Source organism: Peromyscus californicus, unplaced genomic scaffold (genome assembly GCF_007827085.1).
Source record: "Peromyscus californicus insignis strain IS unplaced genomic scaffold, ASM782708v3 Scaffold_15__1_contigs__length_86483966, whole genome shotgun sequence".
Classification (NCBI taxonomy): Eukaryota; Metazoa; Chordata; class Mammalia; order Rodentia; family Cricetidae; genus Peromyscus; species Peromyscus californicus.
The window spans coordinates 37,358,064-37,374,930 of record NW_026294447.1 but is presented as its reverse complement, the minus strand read 5'-3'; the positions used below and the strand labels follow the sequence as shown (position 1 = coordinate 37,374,930).

The 16,867-nt window shown below is 45.5% G+C and overlaps 1 protein-coding gene across 1 annotated transcript in view; it reads left to right on the top strand.

Annotated features, from left to right (window-relative positions):
- The window catches only part of Pomt2 (protein O-mannosyltransferase 2), a 44,363-nt gene that overhangs the window by 875 nt on the left and 26,621 nt on the right, over nucleotides 1-16,867 (top strand). Inside the window, 7 exon segments of the mRNA XM_052738622.1 lie at nucleotides 6,075-6,159; nucleotides 7,661-7,765; nucleotides 9,751-9,859; nucleotides 12,036-12,144; nucleotides 13,767-13,926; nucleotides 15,179-15,285; nucleotides 16,128-16,210. Coding sequence (XP_052594582.1) covers nucleotides 6,075-6,159; nucleotides 7,661-7,765; nucleotides 9,751-9,859; nucleotides 12,036-12,144; nucleotides 13,767-13,926; nucleotides 15,179-15,285; nucleotides 16,128-16,210 — 758 coding nt within the window.

Genomic DNA, 16,867 nt, shown 5'->3' with positions numbered 1-16,867 from the left:
CTCAGAAAATAATAAATTCATAGTACATAATTTCCCAAGGCCTGGTTTTCAAAGGAAAAAAAAAACAACAACTTAGGGTCTTTAATCCTATAAAGACAATTTGGGTATCAAGGGATGGTCGCACAGATTCCAGGCAGCAGGTCTGGTATGGTCCTGTGAGAATAGAATTAATTTCTAGAAGGCTTTATTTTGTATGATACAGATGCTGGCTTGAGGCTGAGTTAAAGCTAAGGCTAAGTCCATAGATTAACTTGATCTTTAGCTAAAAGGAATGTTCTATATTCTCTGTCTTACCAAAGAGAAACAGTGTAGAAGGTGTCACAAATGGAACTTACTGAACAAAAAGAAACCAAGCAAACACACTCTCAGGGCCACTCTTCCTGGAAATTAATAAGTTAGCTGCGAAACACTGCTGTTTCGTGGCTGCTGGGAAATGTCACTGCTGGGTTAGAAGACTCAGAAGACTATTGCAGGAAGGGAACTAGGTGTCAGCAACCTTGGAGTTAGGTTCCCTCACCCCCTGCCGAGTCCCACTGGATGACGGGCCATGCCCGAAGAGATGACTGCACCTGCAGTGGGTTGCATAAGGTCCGAGGAATGACAAGTTTGGGAAATCTGTTTGATCACAAGCAGTAAGTAGCCCTGTTCTAGCGGGAGACATCGCCATCCATCTCGGGTTTGCTTGTTGCAAGCACAGCCCTAAGAAGTGGCCCAGGTAAAATGCAGTCAGGGCCTTCTAGGCGCATTCTTGGCCCACGTGTGGATATATAAGACATTGAGGGAGGACTTTCTCTCCTAGCAGGCTTTATTACCCCTCAGTCACAAACTGCCTTGACTTCTAGCACATGTTTCATGTCAATATACAACTCTGTTAGCTACTCCAATTAGCATGGCTGACAGAGGCAGAGACCAAATCTGTTCAGTTTGTCTCATACAGTATTCAACTGTGGCTACTGTCAGTGAGACTCCAAGCAGCAGGATGATGCCAGCCTTTGGTATTCACCTCAGCTATGTCCTACAGGGTCCTGGATTCAGCCTCCTATGAGTTAGTCCTGATGAGGGATGAGTAAGTCTTATTTCAGACAGCATGAATGTGGTCTAAGGGCAATAAACTACCCATTAAGACCTGTACATAGCTGTTTAGATTGATTCTGATCTTTGGTATCATTGCCAATAATTCCAACACTTCATTAAAACGGTGCACCTCCCATGTCTAACGGAGAGACATTCAGTGGCCTCGTCCTTATATACTAACACGATACCTAAAGAGATGCAGGGCATTTAGTTTCAGTTTTATTTGGATCATCATTTAATTGGATTAGGCAGTATCATTGAGTAGTTGAAGCCCAGTGACTGTATGGGCATAACTAAGGTCCCTAGTACTTTAGAGAAGAGTGCATGTTGCACTTTATAGAGTGAGATAAACAGAAAATTGTGCCTTCTGTGCATTAGCACACATACCAGGGAGCTGCTTTTTGGGGAGTTGGTACTGATGTCATCAGCCACATGAGAGCAGCTCAAGACTGTCCATGTCCATCCAGTCCATCCACGTGAGTTTTTCTGTTTCCAGCTACAGGTTGAGTTACTGTTATCAGCAGCCACTTAATGTAAGTGGCCCATCTGAATGTTGCCAGGCTCCGGTGTTTGACTTAGGGGACAAAGAGAGAATTAATGTTTCCATTCTCTGTACATCTCCAGAACTCTAATGTCTTTCTTCCTCAGGTGTTGAGGTTGTTTCTGTTCATAACTCTGCCCATGATGGTAGTGTGTCCAATGCCAGTTTCTATTTGCCTTGTAATCTGTTTATATCTAGACCTTATTACCACAGGCATTGTTAGAAAATTCACCAAGACCTATTGTGTCTTCTCTCTGACACAGGTAGGCATTGTGGGGAGACTTGTACTCAACTAAGTGTCATTGTGTTTATGTTCTAGGCCATTTAGCTCCAGTTAGACAATCCAGGAAACGAAACTAGAATTAAATTTGAGTATTGTCACCTTTCCTTACCCTTCTCTGCTGATCTAGAGTGTCTGTAAGAAGAAAGACATACCGTGGTACGGAAACCCCAGTTTTCCTAAGCAGCTTTGTATAGCTCCACTCCTTTTTTTCTGATAGTTGATAGTTAAGAGGAGATGAATTTTTGTGGGGATGAGTGCATAAGGACCAGACTGTTGTCTAAAGTGTGTAGGCCAGGAGGAGGTGATGGGGGTCGAGTCAAACCTTTTTAGTTGGCTTCTGAGGAAACTGTCCAATACTTGACAGCATCAGTTGTTTGTGGATGATGGGAGCATGGGTGGTCTGTTATTACCTTGACTGTTGGCCCATTGTTAGATGACCATGTGACAAAAAGGTGTAGCACCGTCGGACTAGATGGTTTGGAAAGCTGGTAAAATGACATTGATTGTAAGGACCACAGTGGTTTATCCAGAGTCCCTGAGCCAGAGCTGCAGCTGTTCTGTAACTTGAGAAGGTGACAGCAGCAATAAGTACCGATGAGGACAGCAGTGGACTCTTGACACAGTGTCTTAGGAGCAGGCAGTCATTGCCCAGTGGAGGATTCCTTACTACTCAAAGCAAGTAGGCCAGCTTTTGGCAGGAACCTGGTGCAGCAAGCTTTCTTGTCAGACTATCTTTGGACCGCCAACCCACAAATAATGACCTGGAGACTTACTGTTAATTATGAAAGCTTAGCCTTAGCTTAGGCTTTTTCCCAACTAGCTCTTTCTTATAACTTAACTAACACTTATTTTTTTAATTTATGTTGCGCCATATGGCATGGTTACCTCTTAGTGTGGTACATCCAACTTGTTCTGAGTCTGCTGGTGAAATCGCATGCCTAGATTCCTCCTCCCAATTTCTCTCTCTTTGCTTGGAAGTCCTGCCTATTCTCTCCTGACTAGCTATTAAATATTAATTTAACTATTAAACCAGTCAGAAAATGCCTTAGGCAGATACACATCTTTACAGTGTAGACAAATATTCCACAACAGCCTGGGATACCGTGGTGGCTTCTGCTTCAGAGACCTGTGGTCCTTTAAAACTTGGTGCTCCTGGCTGTTCTTCCAAAGGTCCTGAGTTCAGTTCCTAGCAACCACATGGTGGTTGAAAACCATCTGTAGTGAGATCTGGTGCCCTCTTTGGGCCTGCAGGGATACATGCAGACAGAACACTGTCTACATAATAAATAAATAAATCTTAAAAACAAACAGTGCTCAATCAGTTCATGATACCACACGTGTTTTCACGCCCTGTGCAATACAGGCAGGGCTGGATGGTGTAGACTTGATGAGGAGCTTGAGTGTAGCTATTCATATCAGACTACATCCTGTATGATGGGTGTGTCATAAGTAAGCAGGACGATTCTATCAGTAGGCCGACAGTTTCCAGCTTCTTGGAGAGTGTCTTGAGTCTCTCAGTACATAATCTCCCAAGTGGTATGTCAGACCTTTCAACTTTGACTGTAGTCAGGCAGCCAGAGTTATTGTCTTAGGGTTACTATTGCTGTGATAAACACCATGACCACACTAACTTGAGGAGGAGAGGGTTTATTTGGCTTACCTGTCCACATCACTGTTCATCATCAAAGGAAGTCAGGACAGGAACTCAAGCAGGGCAGAAACCTGGAGGTAGGAGCTGGTGCAGAGGCCATGGAGGGGTGCTGCTTACTGGCTTGCTCCCAATGGCTTGCTTAGCAGCTTTCTTATAGAACCCAGGACTACCAAGCCCAGGGATGGCACCACTCACAATGGGCTTGGCCCTTCCCCATCAATCATTAGTTAAGAAATATCCTACAGGCTTGCCTAGAGCCTGATTTTATGGAGGCATTTTCTTAATTGACGTTCCCTCCTCTCGGATGATTTTAGTTTGTGTCAAGTTGAAATGAAACTATTGAGCACAGTTGTCTTTAGGGCAAGATGGCTGCCACCCAGTGGGTATCATCAGCTTTTTACTTAGCCTAACCCTCAGAGAACCAGGTATGGGCACTGTAAAGAAGCTCAGTGAGTCATGGGCCCCACTGAACTAGTGGCTGTGCTTCAGAGTGGAATAGGAAGTCATTTCTCCCAAAGGGGGCACCTGCTGCTTTATGTAGAACTGAGCATCCTCCTGGGCCAGGTTGACTGTCTCCTTGACTACACCCACTTGTTGAGTCCTCCTTTTGTTAGTTGTAAACTCCAAGATAACCTATTCCAAAGTGGAAATGGAGGGCCAGAGAGCCCTCTGAGGCTTTTGTGGCTAAGGCAGCCTTTCAGTAAGAGGTTAGTAATTGGCCTTTTAGTACCTGTGTTCAGCAGGTGGCACTGTTACGATGGTGACTAGTTTCATAGTATTCTAGCAGTCCTTAATGGGTGTGTGTGCATCTATGGGCTTGTGTGTGTGCATGTGTATGCCTGGGGGGGTGGGGACTGTACACTTGCATGTATGTGGGGGGCTATGCACTTGCATTTGTGTATGTGCAGTACATATAGAAGTTGATATTGAATGTCTTCCTTTGTCTACACCTTATTTTTTAGAGAGGGGCTGGCTCTCTCTGCACTTGGAGCTGGCTGGCCTACTCAGTTCTCGGATAATGGGCACTCTACCACACCTATTTTTTACACGGTTGCTGGGAACCCATGCTCAGGTCCTCCTGTTCACAAAACTCCTTGCTATCTCCCTAGCTCTGTCTTTAAAGCTGAATTCTCTTTCCTTTTCAGGGATTTATTTCTCCTGGACCACTAGGAGGGAACAGGGCTACCTCTCTGTACACAATAATCCTTGAATGAGATAATCTCCTTTGATACTTTTTGAGGTCAATACAAGCTGTACATTTAGCAGTGGGTACCCACAACAACCCATGACTCCTACCTGCAAGGTACTTTAAGTACAATGAACTTGGCTCAGACAAATTAGTTAAACTTGGCCTCTTTCCCGCCTTGAACTAATGAGTTTAATATATCCAGTACCACCCAGAGAACATGCCATTTCATGGGCTGTGGGAATACTGACCAGAGAGGTAGAAAACTTTTCTCACTTACCTCCTCACTGACTTGGCCACTCCTTCCCCAGTGTTCTTCCATCTGTCCAGGGAGCCCCTGGACTTAGAGGTGCTTTGTCTTTTAGCTCTGTACACACTGCAGTCCTTAGTGCCTTTGGTAATCCCGGTATCCCCCTCTGTGCGGCCCCCATGGGTCTGGGCAGGAGGAGATAGGGGCCTTTATGCAGGAGAGCTCTGAGTTTAGGTCCCATTCCTCCCTGGAGTTCTCTAGCATACTAAGATGAATGTGTGTGGTCTTCAGTCTGCTTGGGGACATGTGACCTTCCTCTTTAAAGTGGCTGAAGATAATAGCAGAGAGGGAGGGGTCAAGGAATTTAGGGCTCTGAGCCAGCGCACCAGGTACATGTACTTTTTGCCTTGAGCACATAGCTTACCCAAGGATCTTTCAGTGGTTTTTATTTGTTTGATTTTGTTTTGCTTTTTGAGATAAGGTCTTGCTGTATAGACCAGATTGGCCTCAAAGTTTTAGCCATCCTCTTGTCTTAGCCTCCTGAGTGCGGATCGTAACAATGTATTAATTAATTTCTTCGGTGCTGTGACCAGATGCCTGACAGGAGCATTTTCTGTTAAGACTAACAGAAACTGTTGGGACAGTTTAGCAGGTTGGTGGATAGCATCTGGCTCTTCTGTGATAGTCTTGTGTTAAAAGCTCTAGAACCAGTAGCCTGACAGTGTAGCAACGTGCATTCGAAGACCAAATGGCATCAGAGTGAGAAGTTACCAGGCTGGGAAGAAACTCCTTTACAAAACCCTTTCCATGTTACAGGAAACACTGCTGCTTTAGAATAAATTGATAGGAACTCAAAATATAGAAGAAGACTATATTTAATTTAAATGTATGGTAACTGCTAGGTAAATGTTAACTTTTCTTATTATCAAGATCTAGGTTGATAGCCAGCTTAAAAGTTTTCCTCAAATCACTATGTCAAAAGTTTTTTTTTTAAAGCCAACCTGCATATTATATGCTTGAAACTCATGACCCTTGGTTTTAATTGTAACTTTAACTATGGTTTATTAAATTTTTATGTTTTTCCTTTAGTTGGGATGAGACTCATTTTGGAAAAATGGGAAGTTACTATATTAACCGCACCTTTTTCTTTGATGTACACCCACCTCTGGGAAAGGTAAGCAGTGTGGTAATTAACCATCTTTTATCTGGGCAGATGGCATCTAAGAACTGGAGCCAAGTGTTAGGTTTGGACTTAATTCTTAGAGTTCAGAATTCCATGACCAGGTACTTTGATAGAAAATCTTTGGTGTTTTTAGGGATTCTCTGGACTCAGAAATGGAGAAGAGCATCCATCAACTGATGGATGGATAAACAAATGTGGTATATTCTTACAGCGGAATATTATTCACCCATATAAAAGAATAATGTTCTGATACAAGGAGATTTCTTCTCAGGATGATGAAATGTCCTAGAATAACATAGTAGTAATGATTATACAACCTTGTAGCTACATTTAAAACTACTTTTAAATTCATTTTATAGAAGTATAATATACTACATAAAGGAAATATAACTTAGAGGAGCTTAATCTATAAAAAAATTAAACTTTTTCCTTCTCTTGATTCCCATATTGACCTGTTCCCTAATGTTTACAGTTAAAAATTCTACCAATTAAATTTTGTTTTACTCTTTTAAAAACAACTTCCTCTGAGAAGACAAATGGATTAGAAAAAGCCTCTCTTCCTAACTGTAGACTCAGATCTTTAGATCCCGGGGTAATGGTCTGTCAGGTTGAACCAAAGAAGCCTGAGCACCTAGGCTAGGTTGGGGACAAAACTCCTCCAGGGAAGGATGTGTAGAGAGGTAGGTCTTGTAGCCCAATGTAGAGTTAGTTCTGAGCCGAGAAAAGCCTTGCCTCTTCCTGTCTGCTTTTAACAACAGAGACAAGCAGTTGTGCCTGGACCTGGACCTGGGAAGCTCAGAGCAGCTGGGTAGAGCAGTTACTATGGGACCTCTGTGTTGCAGAAGGGGAATTAATCAATCTCAATCTCTCTCTCTCTCTCTCTCTCTCTCTCTCTCTCTCTCTCTCTCTCTCTCTCTCTCTCACTCTCTCTCACTTTCTCTCTCACTCTCACTCAATCGCCCTCCCTCCCTCCCTCCCTGTCTGGGGAAATGCCTCTGTTTTGCATTCTCTTTCTCACTCCTGCCCCTTACTCGTCCTGTGCAGCTCCTTGGCCACTGTCCTCCCTCTCCATTGTGACTGGAACCTCTTCTCTTTCCGTGGAAGGCCAGTCTCCCAGGAGTGAGAATGCCCAGGACCTTCCTTCCCCGAGAGCTGTCATGTTTCATCTCACAGCAAATGAAAGAAAGAAAGCTGCATGTGTGGCCCTCACTGACCCTGCCCTTCAAGTTAGGGCGTGCTTTCCTCCCTCAAGTCTCAGTCTGCACTAGTCCCAGGAACTGAGCTGTGGCACAAGGGAGGGTTTGTTTCCAGCAGCAAGCTCTTTAGACAAGAGATTTTTTACTCTGCAGCAGCTGCAAGACAAAAGGTCACACTGGCACTTCTCTGGCCTGTTGTCAAGGGAAACTGCAGGCTATGCATGCAGCTGGAGAGAGCGGGACAGAGGAGTCTTTTTCTAAACATTTCATCTTTTTGTTCATTCCTCTCTCCTCAGATGCTGATCGGTCTTGCCGGCTACCTGAGTGGATACGATGGTACTTTTTTGTTCGAGAAGCCTGGGGACAGCTACAAGCACCACAGCTACATGGGAATGAGAGGAGTAAGGCTTCCTGCTTTATGTAGACTGGGGCCACACCCACCCTGGGGCCACACCCACCCTGGGGCCACACCCACTCAGAAATGGCATAGTTGGAAGCGGCAGGTGTAGATGAAGGGACTTCTGGGGAGTGGGGAGAGGAATATGATTGAGCCCTCCCCTAAAGTAGAAATCTGGAAGTGAGTTTGGAAGGAAGGAAGAAAGGGAGGCCACAGATAGCACCAAGGTTGCTTAGGAGCCATGAACGCTACAGCCTGTCAGCCCATGCTTGGGTTGCATGCCTCTGCCAGCCTCCCCTTCACATTATGGCATCTTCACACTGTCTCCAAAGGAAGTCAGGCACTTAGAAGTCTCACTCTCAGGGAGGCTGCATGCCCATTCCAGTCCCTCTACTCCCTGATTCTCAGCATCAGCTTAATGGAACATGGCAGAGCCTAAACCCTCAACTCCCTGGGAGCAACCTAATGAGAACCTGAGGAAGCTGGCCTCCAGCCTGGAGTTCTCAGAGCACTTTGCTTTCACAAATTAGATGAGGTGACTGTGTGCTTCCTGGGGCTAGTCACTGGATGGTCTGTGTAGTCCTGCATGCCATGTTAAACAGGGAATGCCCTGCCCCTCAAGTGATACTTTTGTTTCTTTTTATTTTTGTTTGTTTCTTGAGACAGGGACTCACTATGCAGCCCTGGCTATCCTAGAACTCACTATGTAGTCTAGTCTGGCTTGGAACTCACAGAGATCTGCCTGCTTCTGCCACTGAAGTGTTGGAATTAAAGGCATGCACCACCACACCCAGATCTGTTGAGAAATTCTTTTCTTCCTAATGACCCTTGAACACCACAGAGTATACACAATATTCACCATGGACTTGTGGAAATTGGGAAGGACAAATAGCTTCATCCATTCTCTTCTGTTTACAAAAGTGATGGCCCAAAGGGAAGAGTTTCTCATTACCCTGGCCTTGTCTGTTTACTACTGATGGGCAGACTAAGGAGATGGAAGAGGACTGTTTATTAATAAAAAGAACCAAAGCCCCAAATTCTTCAGCTTTTGAAGTGTCAAGTAGTCATTTTTCCCAAATCAAAATGCACCCTGTAGATTAAGAGCAATTTCTGGTATCCTCAGAGCAAAGCACCAGGGGAAATATTACAGGAATATCAGTAGAAGTCTCAAAAATATTAAGATGCTTCAAATAAGTCTGCTTCAACTTACACCATAGCTTTGTGCTAGACACTAATGTTGGTGAAGTACTTTCTGTGTTAGTAAGCCTTGCCCTCAGTACTCCTCAGCCTGAGCCTGTGAGGTCAGAGCCCTGGCTTTCCTATTGAAATGATAGGAGGCTAAGATAGGAGACAGGGGCTGTGATGGGCAGCCCTGCTTCTTCCTGTAAATGCTCACTGATTTCATGTCAGTACATGTGCCAAGGTTCTGAGGGGCATACCCACTGCCTCATGTGGTTCTTTGATATGACACTACTGGTATTATTCCTAGCCACTTCTGGAGTCACATGACTGCGCATACGCGGTCAGTAGTCAGGCAAAATGCTTAGTCACTCCAGGGCCTTCCATCCTATGTAATCTGTGTGCAGCGTGGTCACGTAATGTATGCGCATTCGTGGCGTAGCTACGTAAGCCCATATACTCATGTGCAAGGTGACCTATAAAAACAGGCTCTACCTGCTCCTGGCTGTCTCTCCCTCTTGCCAGAGGTAGCTTACACACCCCCATCCCACCCCCCCAAACCTTTCTTTTCGGTAGGCCTACCCACCTCCACCTCTTCCCTTCCCTAATAAAAACTCGTGTAGTGGGTTCCATTGTACCTTGTGTTTTCTCACTCCTGGTAAATAATGCTGACAAATAAATGACAGCTACTCTTGCACACCCCATGTGATTTGAGATCATCTCGACCATGCTTTTGTCAGGGTCCTCCATCTTAGACATTAATGTACCAGGTCAGCTGGTTATTTGACAGCTTCTGTCTTCCTTCCGTAGTTCTGTGCTTTCCTGGGTTCCTGGCTGATCCCCTTTGCCTACCTCACTGTCCTGGATCTGTCCAAGTCCTTTCCAGCAGCACTGCTCACTGCTGCCCTTCTCACCTTCGGTAAGTTGTCTGGACCTGTGTGTTTGGGGATGGACTGTCACACCATGTGGGTGGGAGGAAATCAGTACATTCAGGGGTCACATCTCTGCATCCATTTCTGTTTGTTTGTTTGTTTGTTTGTTTGTTTGTTTGAGAGAGGGTTTCTCCATGTTGCCGTGGATGTTCTGGTACTCATTCTGTGGACCAGGCTGGCCTAGAACTCTCAGAGCTCCGCCTGCCTCTGCCTCCTGAGTGATGGGATTAAAGGCGTGCGCCACCACCGACCGACCCAGTTCTTAATAATTTAAGGATTGGGTAAAATATAGTGTTACTAGTAACACTTAAGTATATAATTACATCTGTGAGGTGCGTATGTGTGTGTGTGTGTGTGTGTGTGTGTGTGTGTGTGTGTGGTGTTCATGAGTGTGTGTATTTGCATGGGTGGGTGTCTATGTGGGTGTTTGTTTGAAGCATGAAGTTGACAGTTGTCTTCCTAAGTTGCTCTCTACTGAAGCAGAACCAGAGCTCACCATTTCCAATGAGTCCTGTTAACCACCTTTCCCTGAGGCTCCCATTCTATCTCCTGTGTGCTGGGATTACATGTGGCCACCATGCCTGCCCAGCTTTCATGTGGGTTCTGGGGATCCGACCTCCAGTCTTCATGTTTCACGACAAGTGTTTTTCCAGTAAGCTATCTCCCCAGTCCCTAAAAGGCAGATGCCCAGAAGTAGCAGTGAAGCAGAAAATAACAGTAGAACTTAGGTGTTTTCTCTGGATTTCATCTGGATAAACAAGGGCTAACTGCAGGAGTCAGTCCTGATGCTAGCTGTATTCTTCTTAAAGTAAATTCATGACCTTGTGGTGCTTTACATGTAGAGAAGTCCAGACCACTTTAGGTGGGTGTTGTGGGACTTGTTCAGAGAGATGTGCTGCTGTTTTTGTGGATATAGGGCAAAGTTATAGGAGTCCCTGTAGTGAACTAGTGGCTTTTCCCTTGTGTGTATTTTTCCTTTAGTTATTCATAATCATTTTTTTCATTTTCCATTTGATACCTGTTTTCTAGGCACCCTGTCCTGGCCACCTTTTAAGGCCATAGAAAATACACTAAGGAGAGGCTGTTCTCATGGAACATACCCTGTAAACGGGCAGACAAATAAGCCAGTACATTATTAAGTCTGTGATAAAGCCTGGTACTTTTAACATTTGAAGTATTTACTCTGTGTGTGATGGGGGAGGCGTATGCACACTTGCCATGGCATACCTATGCGAGTCAGAGGACAACTTACGGGACTTGATCCTCTCCTTCTGTCATGTGGGTCCCAGGGACCACACTCAGGTCAGTAGGTATGGTGGCAAGCACCCCATCCTGCTGAGCCATCTCACTGGCCTTGTAGTGGAGCATCTTAAGCAATTTGTGCCAGGTTAGACATGAAGCAGAGTGAGGATAGATTAATGGGGATTGATACTATTTGAGATAGGATAAGCAGTAAAGAACTCCCCAAGAAGGTAGTGTCTAGCAGAGGCCTGAGTGAAACAGGGTCAGCCTTCAGAGTTCTGAGAGAAGAATATTAAGGCCGGGAGAACAGTCTGTGTAGTAGTCCTGATACAGTGCTTAATAGAGTTGAGTAACAACAGGAGATTGGCACAGTGAGAGTGCAGTGAGTTTAGATAGATATGGAGACCATACAGGGTTTGGGGACTGTCCTGAGAAATGTTTAGCCTGAGTGAGGTAAGAAGACATTGGAGGGTTTAAGCAGGAATATGATATAACTTAAGCTTTTTTAAATTTTTTAAATCAGTCTGTACATATGTAGGGAGTCAACCTTCAATAAAGATGTCATATAAAATAAACTCTCCTATACAGTTGTAGTTTTCACCTGTATCAGCTTGTGGATTGTTTTTATGGTAGAAATGAGGAAGTGGCCTCAGGGCTGCTCTGAGTGAATCACATGCACCTCTGAGATAGAAGGCCTACAGGTAGCATTGGTCCTGCTTCTTATCACTGGACTCTGCTGGGCCCCAAGCTGAGTCCTCCTTTTTGCTGATAATCCAGTGGTGATCAGTGGCCACCTAGTCATTGACTGCCGGATGCTTACTTGCCGGGCAGAGAGAGAGACCTTTTCCTGCTGTTAGAGTGTTTGGTTTTCAGAGATCGCTCATCACTCTGTGTTTTGACCAACAAACTCCTGTTTTTCAGACACAGGGTGCCTCACTCTGTCCCAGTACATCCTCCTGGACCCTATTCTGATGTTCTTCATCATGGCTGCCATGCTGAGCATGGTCAAGTACAACTCCTGTGCGGACAGGTCAGAAATACCATCTCAAGTGGGGGTGGGGGTGGGGTCAGAAGCCATGGCAGCCCACAAGTTTGATTGTGGCAGGGCTGGGTGGATACTTACAGGACTAGCATTAAAGCTTAGTTTAAAAGGAGCATACTTTAGACAATGAAAAATAAGTTTTAAAGTGTTTCCTCTGATAGATGCTTTTAGTTTTGCTTTTCACAAGATGAGAAATTGTCAATTGTCAAGAGGTGTTTGGATGTTTAAAGTTGGTATACAGTTGGGGAGGAGCTTATGGGTATTATGGAGGAGTGCTGATGTTGCCTCTTCACTATGCCTTATAAGCTGTCCCTCGGCACCAGTGTTGGTTTGAGGAGCTCTGGGACATCTTATCCTTCACGTTCTCCATCCTGGAGGGGAGGACACCAGTGTGGATGCTGCCTCAGAGGTGCTTGTCTCCCTACCTCAAGGCTTGCATCCAATGCTGACCTCATGATGAATTTTCCACACAAGCCAAGAGGATCTTTCTAGGCCCTGGTCAGTTCTAAAGCTAATCTGGATTTTGGCCTACTTCCAGAACTCTCCTATTTCTCTGGATCCTTTTCCTGCCTCCAAGGGAATAGAGTGGGTCATTCCATGTGTTCAAAATACTGTGTTCAAAGTTCAAAAGAGCTGGTATATCCTAGGCTGTCCTAGAAAGCAATATGTTTTTACCCATATGCTAGTCCACTCTCCCTCCCCAGCCAGTGAGTACCAGCCAGCCTACTCTGGTTTTGGGTTATCTTCTGCTTTTTATACATCCATTTCCGTCTACCTTTTTTTTTTTTTTTAAGGAAAAAAAAAAGTGGTATCAAAGTTTGAGCCTTGGGCCTCATATGTTTGGCAAGCCTCCACCACTGGAGCTTTATCTCCAGACCACCTCCCATGTTTTGAATACATAGCGTGTGCCAGGTACCATACCAGGAGAGAGAGGCAGAGGAACAAAGATGTTGCCTTTAAGAAGTATTCATTCTGGTAGGGGAAGTGCCGATCCTCAGGAAATCGGCTGTGGTGTACTGGGTGTTGTTAGGAACATCAACGTTATAGCTGATTACCTGGCTTGAACTGCCCTCTATCACTTGCTCGCTACATTGCGTGGCCTATCTGTGCCTCAGTTTCCTTATGTGTAAACAGAGGATAATGAGCTCTAGCTTAAGGGCTGTGATGAAGATGAGAACGATAGGATACAATATTTGGAATGCTGTCTGACTGGGTAATGGACAGTTAATAACTGCCGGCTTTGGCAGGCCCAGAGGTGACATGAAGGATAAGTCTGACTTGAGTCCAGAGAACTTTTCTGGGTTTTTCCTTTTATGTCTTCCTGACTTGTCGATAGTGAAGAGTAAGTCTCTATGTAAGAGGCCCCATACCTAGCCAGGAACAGCATGGAGCCTTCCCAAAACAACACGCTACTTTCTTTCACACTGACTCGCCTGTAGTTTGAGGCCTTCACAGAGCGCAGCCTCCTTGGAGCCATGCCATGGTTCCCCGGGGTTAAGAACCCTCCAGCTTAGGGTCCAGCATAGACCTCTGGGGACTGTCCTGCTGCTGCTCTTGATTTCCGATGTAGTTCTCGCTACCAAACTGAACTGTATGTTATTGGTTTCCAGGCCTTTCTCTGCCCCCTGGTGGTTCTGGCTCAGCCTGACTGGCATTAGTCTGGCTGGTGCTTTAGGGGTCAAGTTTGTTGGCCTCTTTATCATCCTGCAAGTGGGACTGAACACCATTTCCGACCTTTGGCACCTGTTTGGAGACCTCAGTCTTTCACTGGTGAGAACTCAAGTGCTGTGGATGGCTTTGTTCCACAGTGCTCTCCCTATCGGCCTTTCTCTGCTTCTGCTGGGGGTGGAGGGAGCGGCTGGGCCCTGTGCTCTGTGTTGTGGGCCACGGCCAGACTAGACAGGCCCAGCTTTCCTCTGTAGACAGCAGGATACCAGGCAGTGGGCCTGGCTGAGGGGCTGGAGTGGTGTAAAGAGAGTACATGGAGTAACCACCTTGCAATTCTCTTATTGTTGCCCCTTCCCACCTCCCTTAATTTCAGCTATCAAGTCCACCAAGGGTATAAGAGCTTAGGTCAAATGAGTGGGACGAGGCTGAACTTCTGAATTCACAATTTCTTTTCCTGACCCAGGGTTTCCATATTTGGAAGCCCGTTAAACGCTGTTAGGATATGACATTAGTAATCAAGGGCTGATTCAGTGCCAGGCACTGTACAAAAATGGTTTGCTTTCATTAGCTCATCACTAAAGTCCTAGGTGGTGGGTGGTCATTACCACTCACTGATTTTACAAATGAAGAATTTGAAACCTAGAGAGGGAACTTTCCCGAGGTCCTACAGGTATTAGGGGTAGTAAGAGGGCAGTCTGTGACTCAAGCTTGGGTTAGGCAAGCTCCAGGGCTCAACTACCAAATTTCCAACATGTTTATTCATTCAGAAAATAGATAGAGACCATTTACTAAATACAGAATGTTGGGAATGTGCTGGTGACTACAACATGATCCCTGCCCTCTGGAACCTATGGGGGGTGTTGGGGGAGAGGAGGAGAGGGCCTATTACAGTTCTCCTTTGACAGCAGAGGGGAGGCCTCAAAGCTTGGGTGCTCCAGGGAGGCCTGTGAGGAAGTTGAGGCCTAAGGTTAAGACCAGCAACAGTTGGCCAAGTGGTAAGGGGCTGGCATAGTCAGTACAAGGAGCCTTGGGAAACTTCAGGGAGTTCAGTGGGCTGGAGGTGACTGTTGAACAACAGTCTCACCTTGTCATGGTCATGGGTGTAGTGCCTGGAAGGGCATCAGAGAGCTGGCCCATGTTATCCTCCTGCAGTGTGTGTGTGTGTGTGTGTGTGTGTGTGTGTGTGTGTGTGTGTGTGTGTGTGTGTGTGTGTGTGCGCGCGCGCGCATGTGCATGGTGTAGGGTAATATAGAAAGGCCTAGGGTTTCCACCCATTATTCTTTCCAGTGTGACTCTTAGTATACGTACAATGAAGTTTCTTATGCCCACCACCTGTGGTGGCTTCTGTTTACAGGTGACTGTGGGGAAGCACCTGACTGCTCGAATCCTGTGCCTCATAGTGCTGCCTTTGGTGCTCTATGTGACCATTTTTGCTGTTCATGTCATGGTGCTGAATAAAAGGTACAGCCAGAGCCTTTCCAGCCTCTTGTTTCTGGTCTTTCTCTGGCACCTAAGCCCATGTGTGGGCTGTGTGAGGTTAGGATGAGGGGAGGAACTTTTTCCTGCCCCTTGTGTTCTCTCTTCTGCATATCCCAAGGCTCAGAAAACCCAGCACCCAGCCTTGAAAGAGGCGGAGAGTTCCCCGATAGCCTAAATGCCCCATCTCTGTCAGAGGCCTTTCACTTTAGTGAGGATGGATACCAGGGTTGCAGTGGGACTAGAGGTACTGATAACCAAGACACGAACAACAGTGTCTCATTTAACAAGTAGCTTCTAAGTGCCGAGAACTGGGTTTAGCATTATGCATAATCTCATCTAGCTATCATTATTGGTGAGTTCTTTTTTAAAAAATTTATTTATTATTCTTTTATATACATCAGTGTTTTGCCTGCATGTATGTCTGTGTGAGGGTGTCAGATCTTGGAGTTACAGACAGTTGTTAGCTGCCAGGTGGGTACTGGGAATTGAACTCAGGACCTCTGGAAGAGCAATTGGTGCTCTTAACTGCTGAGCCATCTCTCCAGCCCCCTGGTGAGTTCTTTTGGCTTTTTAAAAACCTCCTATTTATAAATGAAGAACTAAGGCTAAATAAGGTTAGAGACATTGCCCATGTTAACCAGGTAGTAAGTGTCAGAAGTGAAATTTGGATTGTCTTCTCTCCAACTCCATCATCCATGTTTGTCTCATGAGACCAGCCTGCCGTCCAGATTCTCAAATCTCCTTTTAATTTACTAAGGGCTTTTGGGAAATGGCAGCTTTTATTCTCTCAGCTTGACTCTCTTCTGCTTCTCCTTTGCCCACAGTGGTCCTGGTGATGGCTTCTTCAGTTCTGCCTTTCAAGCCCGGCTTTCAGGGAACAGCCTTCACAATGCTTCTATCCCCGAACGTGAGTGTGCTAGGCAGAAGCGTTTCCTGGGAGTTGAATTGGAAAAAGCAAGTCTGAAGCTTGGGGTTTTTTAGCCTATGTATAGCAGACTGGGAGAAAGCCCAGCATTACAGTATCAGTACTCAAGAGTCAGTTACTATAGTACTCAAAATAACATCTCCTTTGTAGCTATCAAAGCTAGCTCCGTAAGAAGGCCATTTCAAGAGAATCTGGTCACAGAGAAAGTCCTCTAAGGGTAGTTATAGGCTGTCACAGTGTTCTGTACTTATTCACAGGTAGTAATTAGCAGGTATTCACCCTCCAGAGATAGTCTGACGTGAAGGACCTCCATGTGTTAAGTACATAAAAGGGAAATACAGAACCTGGCATAGTGGCACATACCTTTGATTGCAGCAGAGGCAAGCATTGCTTCATGAGTTTGAGGCCAGGCTGGTCTATATAGCGAGTTCCAGGACAGCTAGAGCTACATAGACCCTATCTCTAATAATAAAATAAAATGAAAAAAAGAGATAAATATGAGGGGTGGAATACAGTCCTGGGAGTGAAGCACATGCTGAGTCAGCGCTGGGAAGCCATTCAAGGGGATCCCATATACATGCACACAAAGGTCTGCCTTGGAGTTGGCCCTGGCAGGACGAGGAGACTTCAGTAGGCACT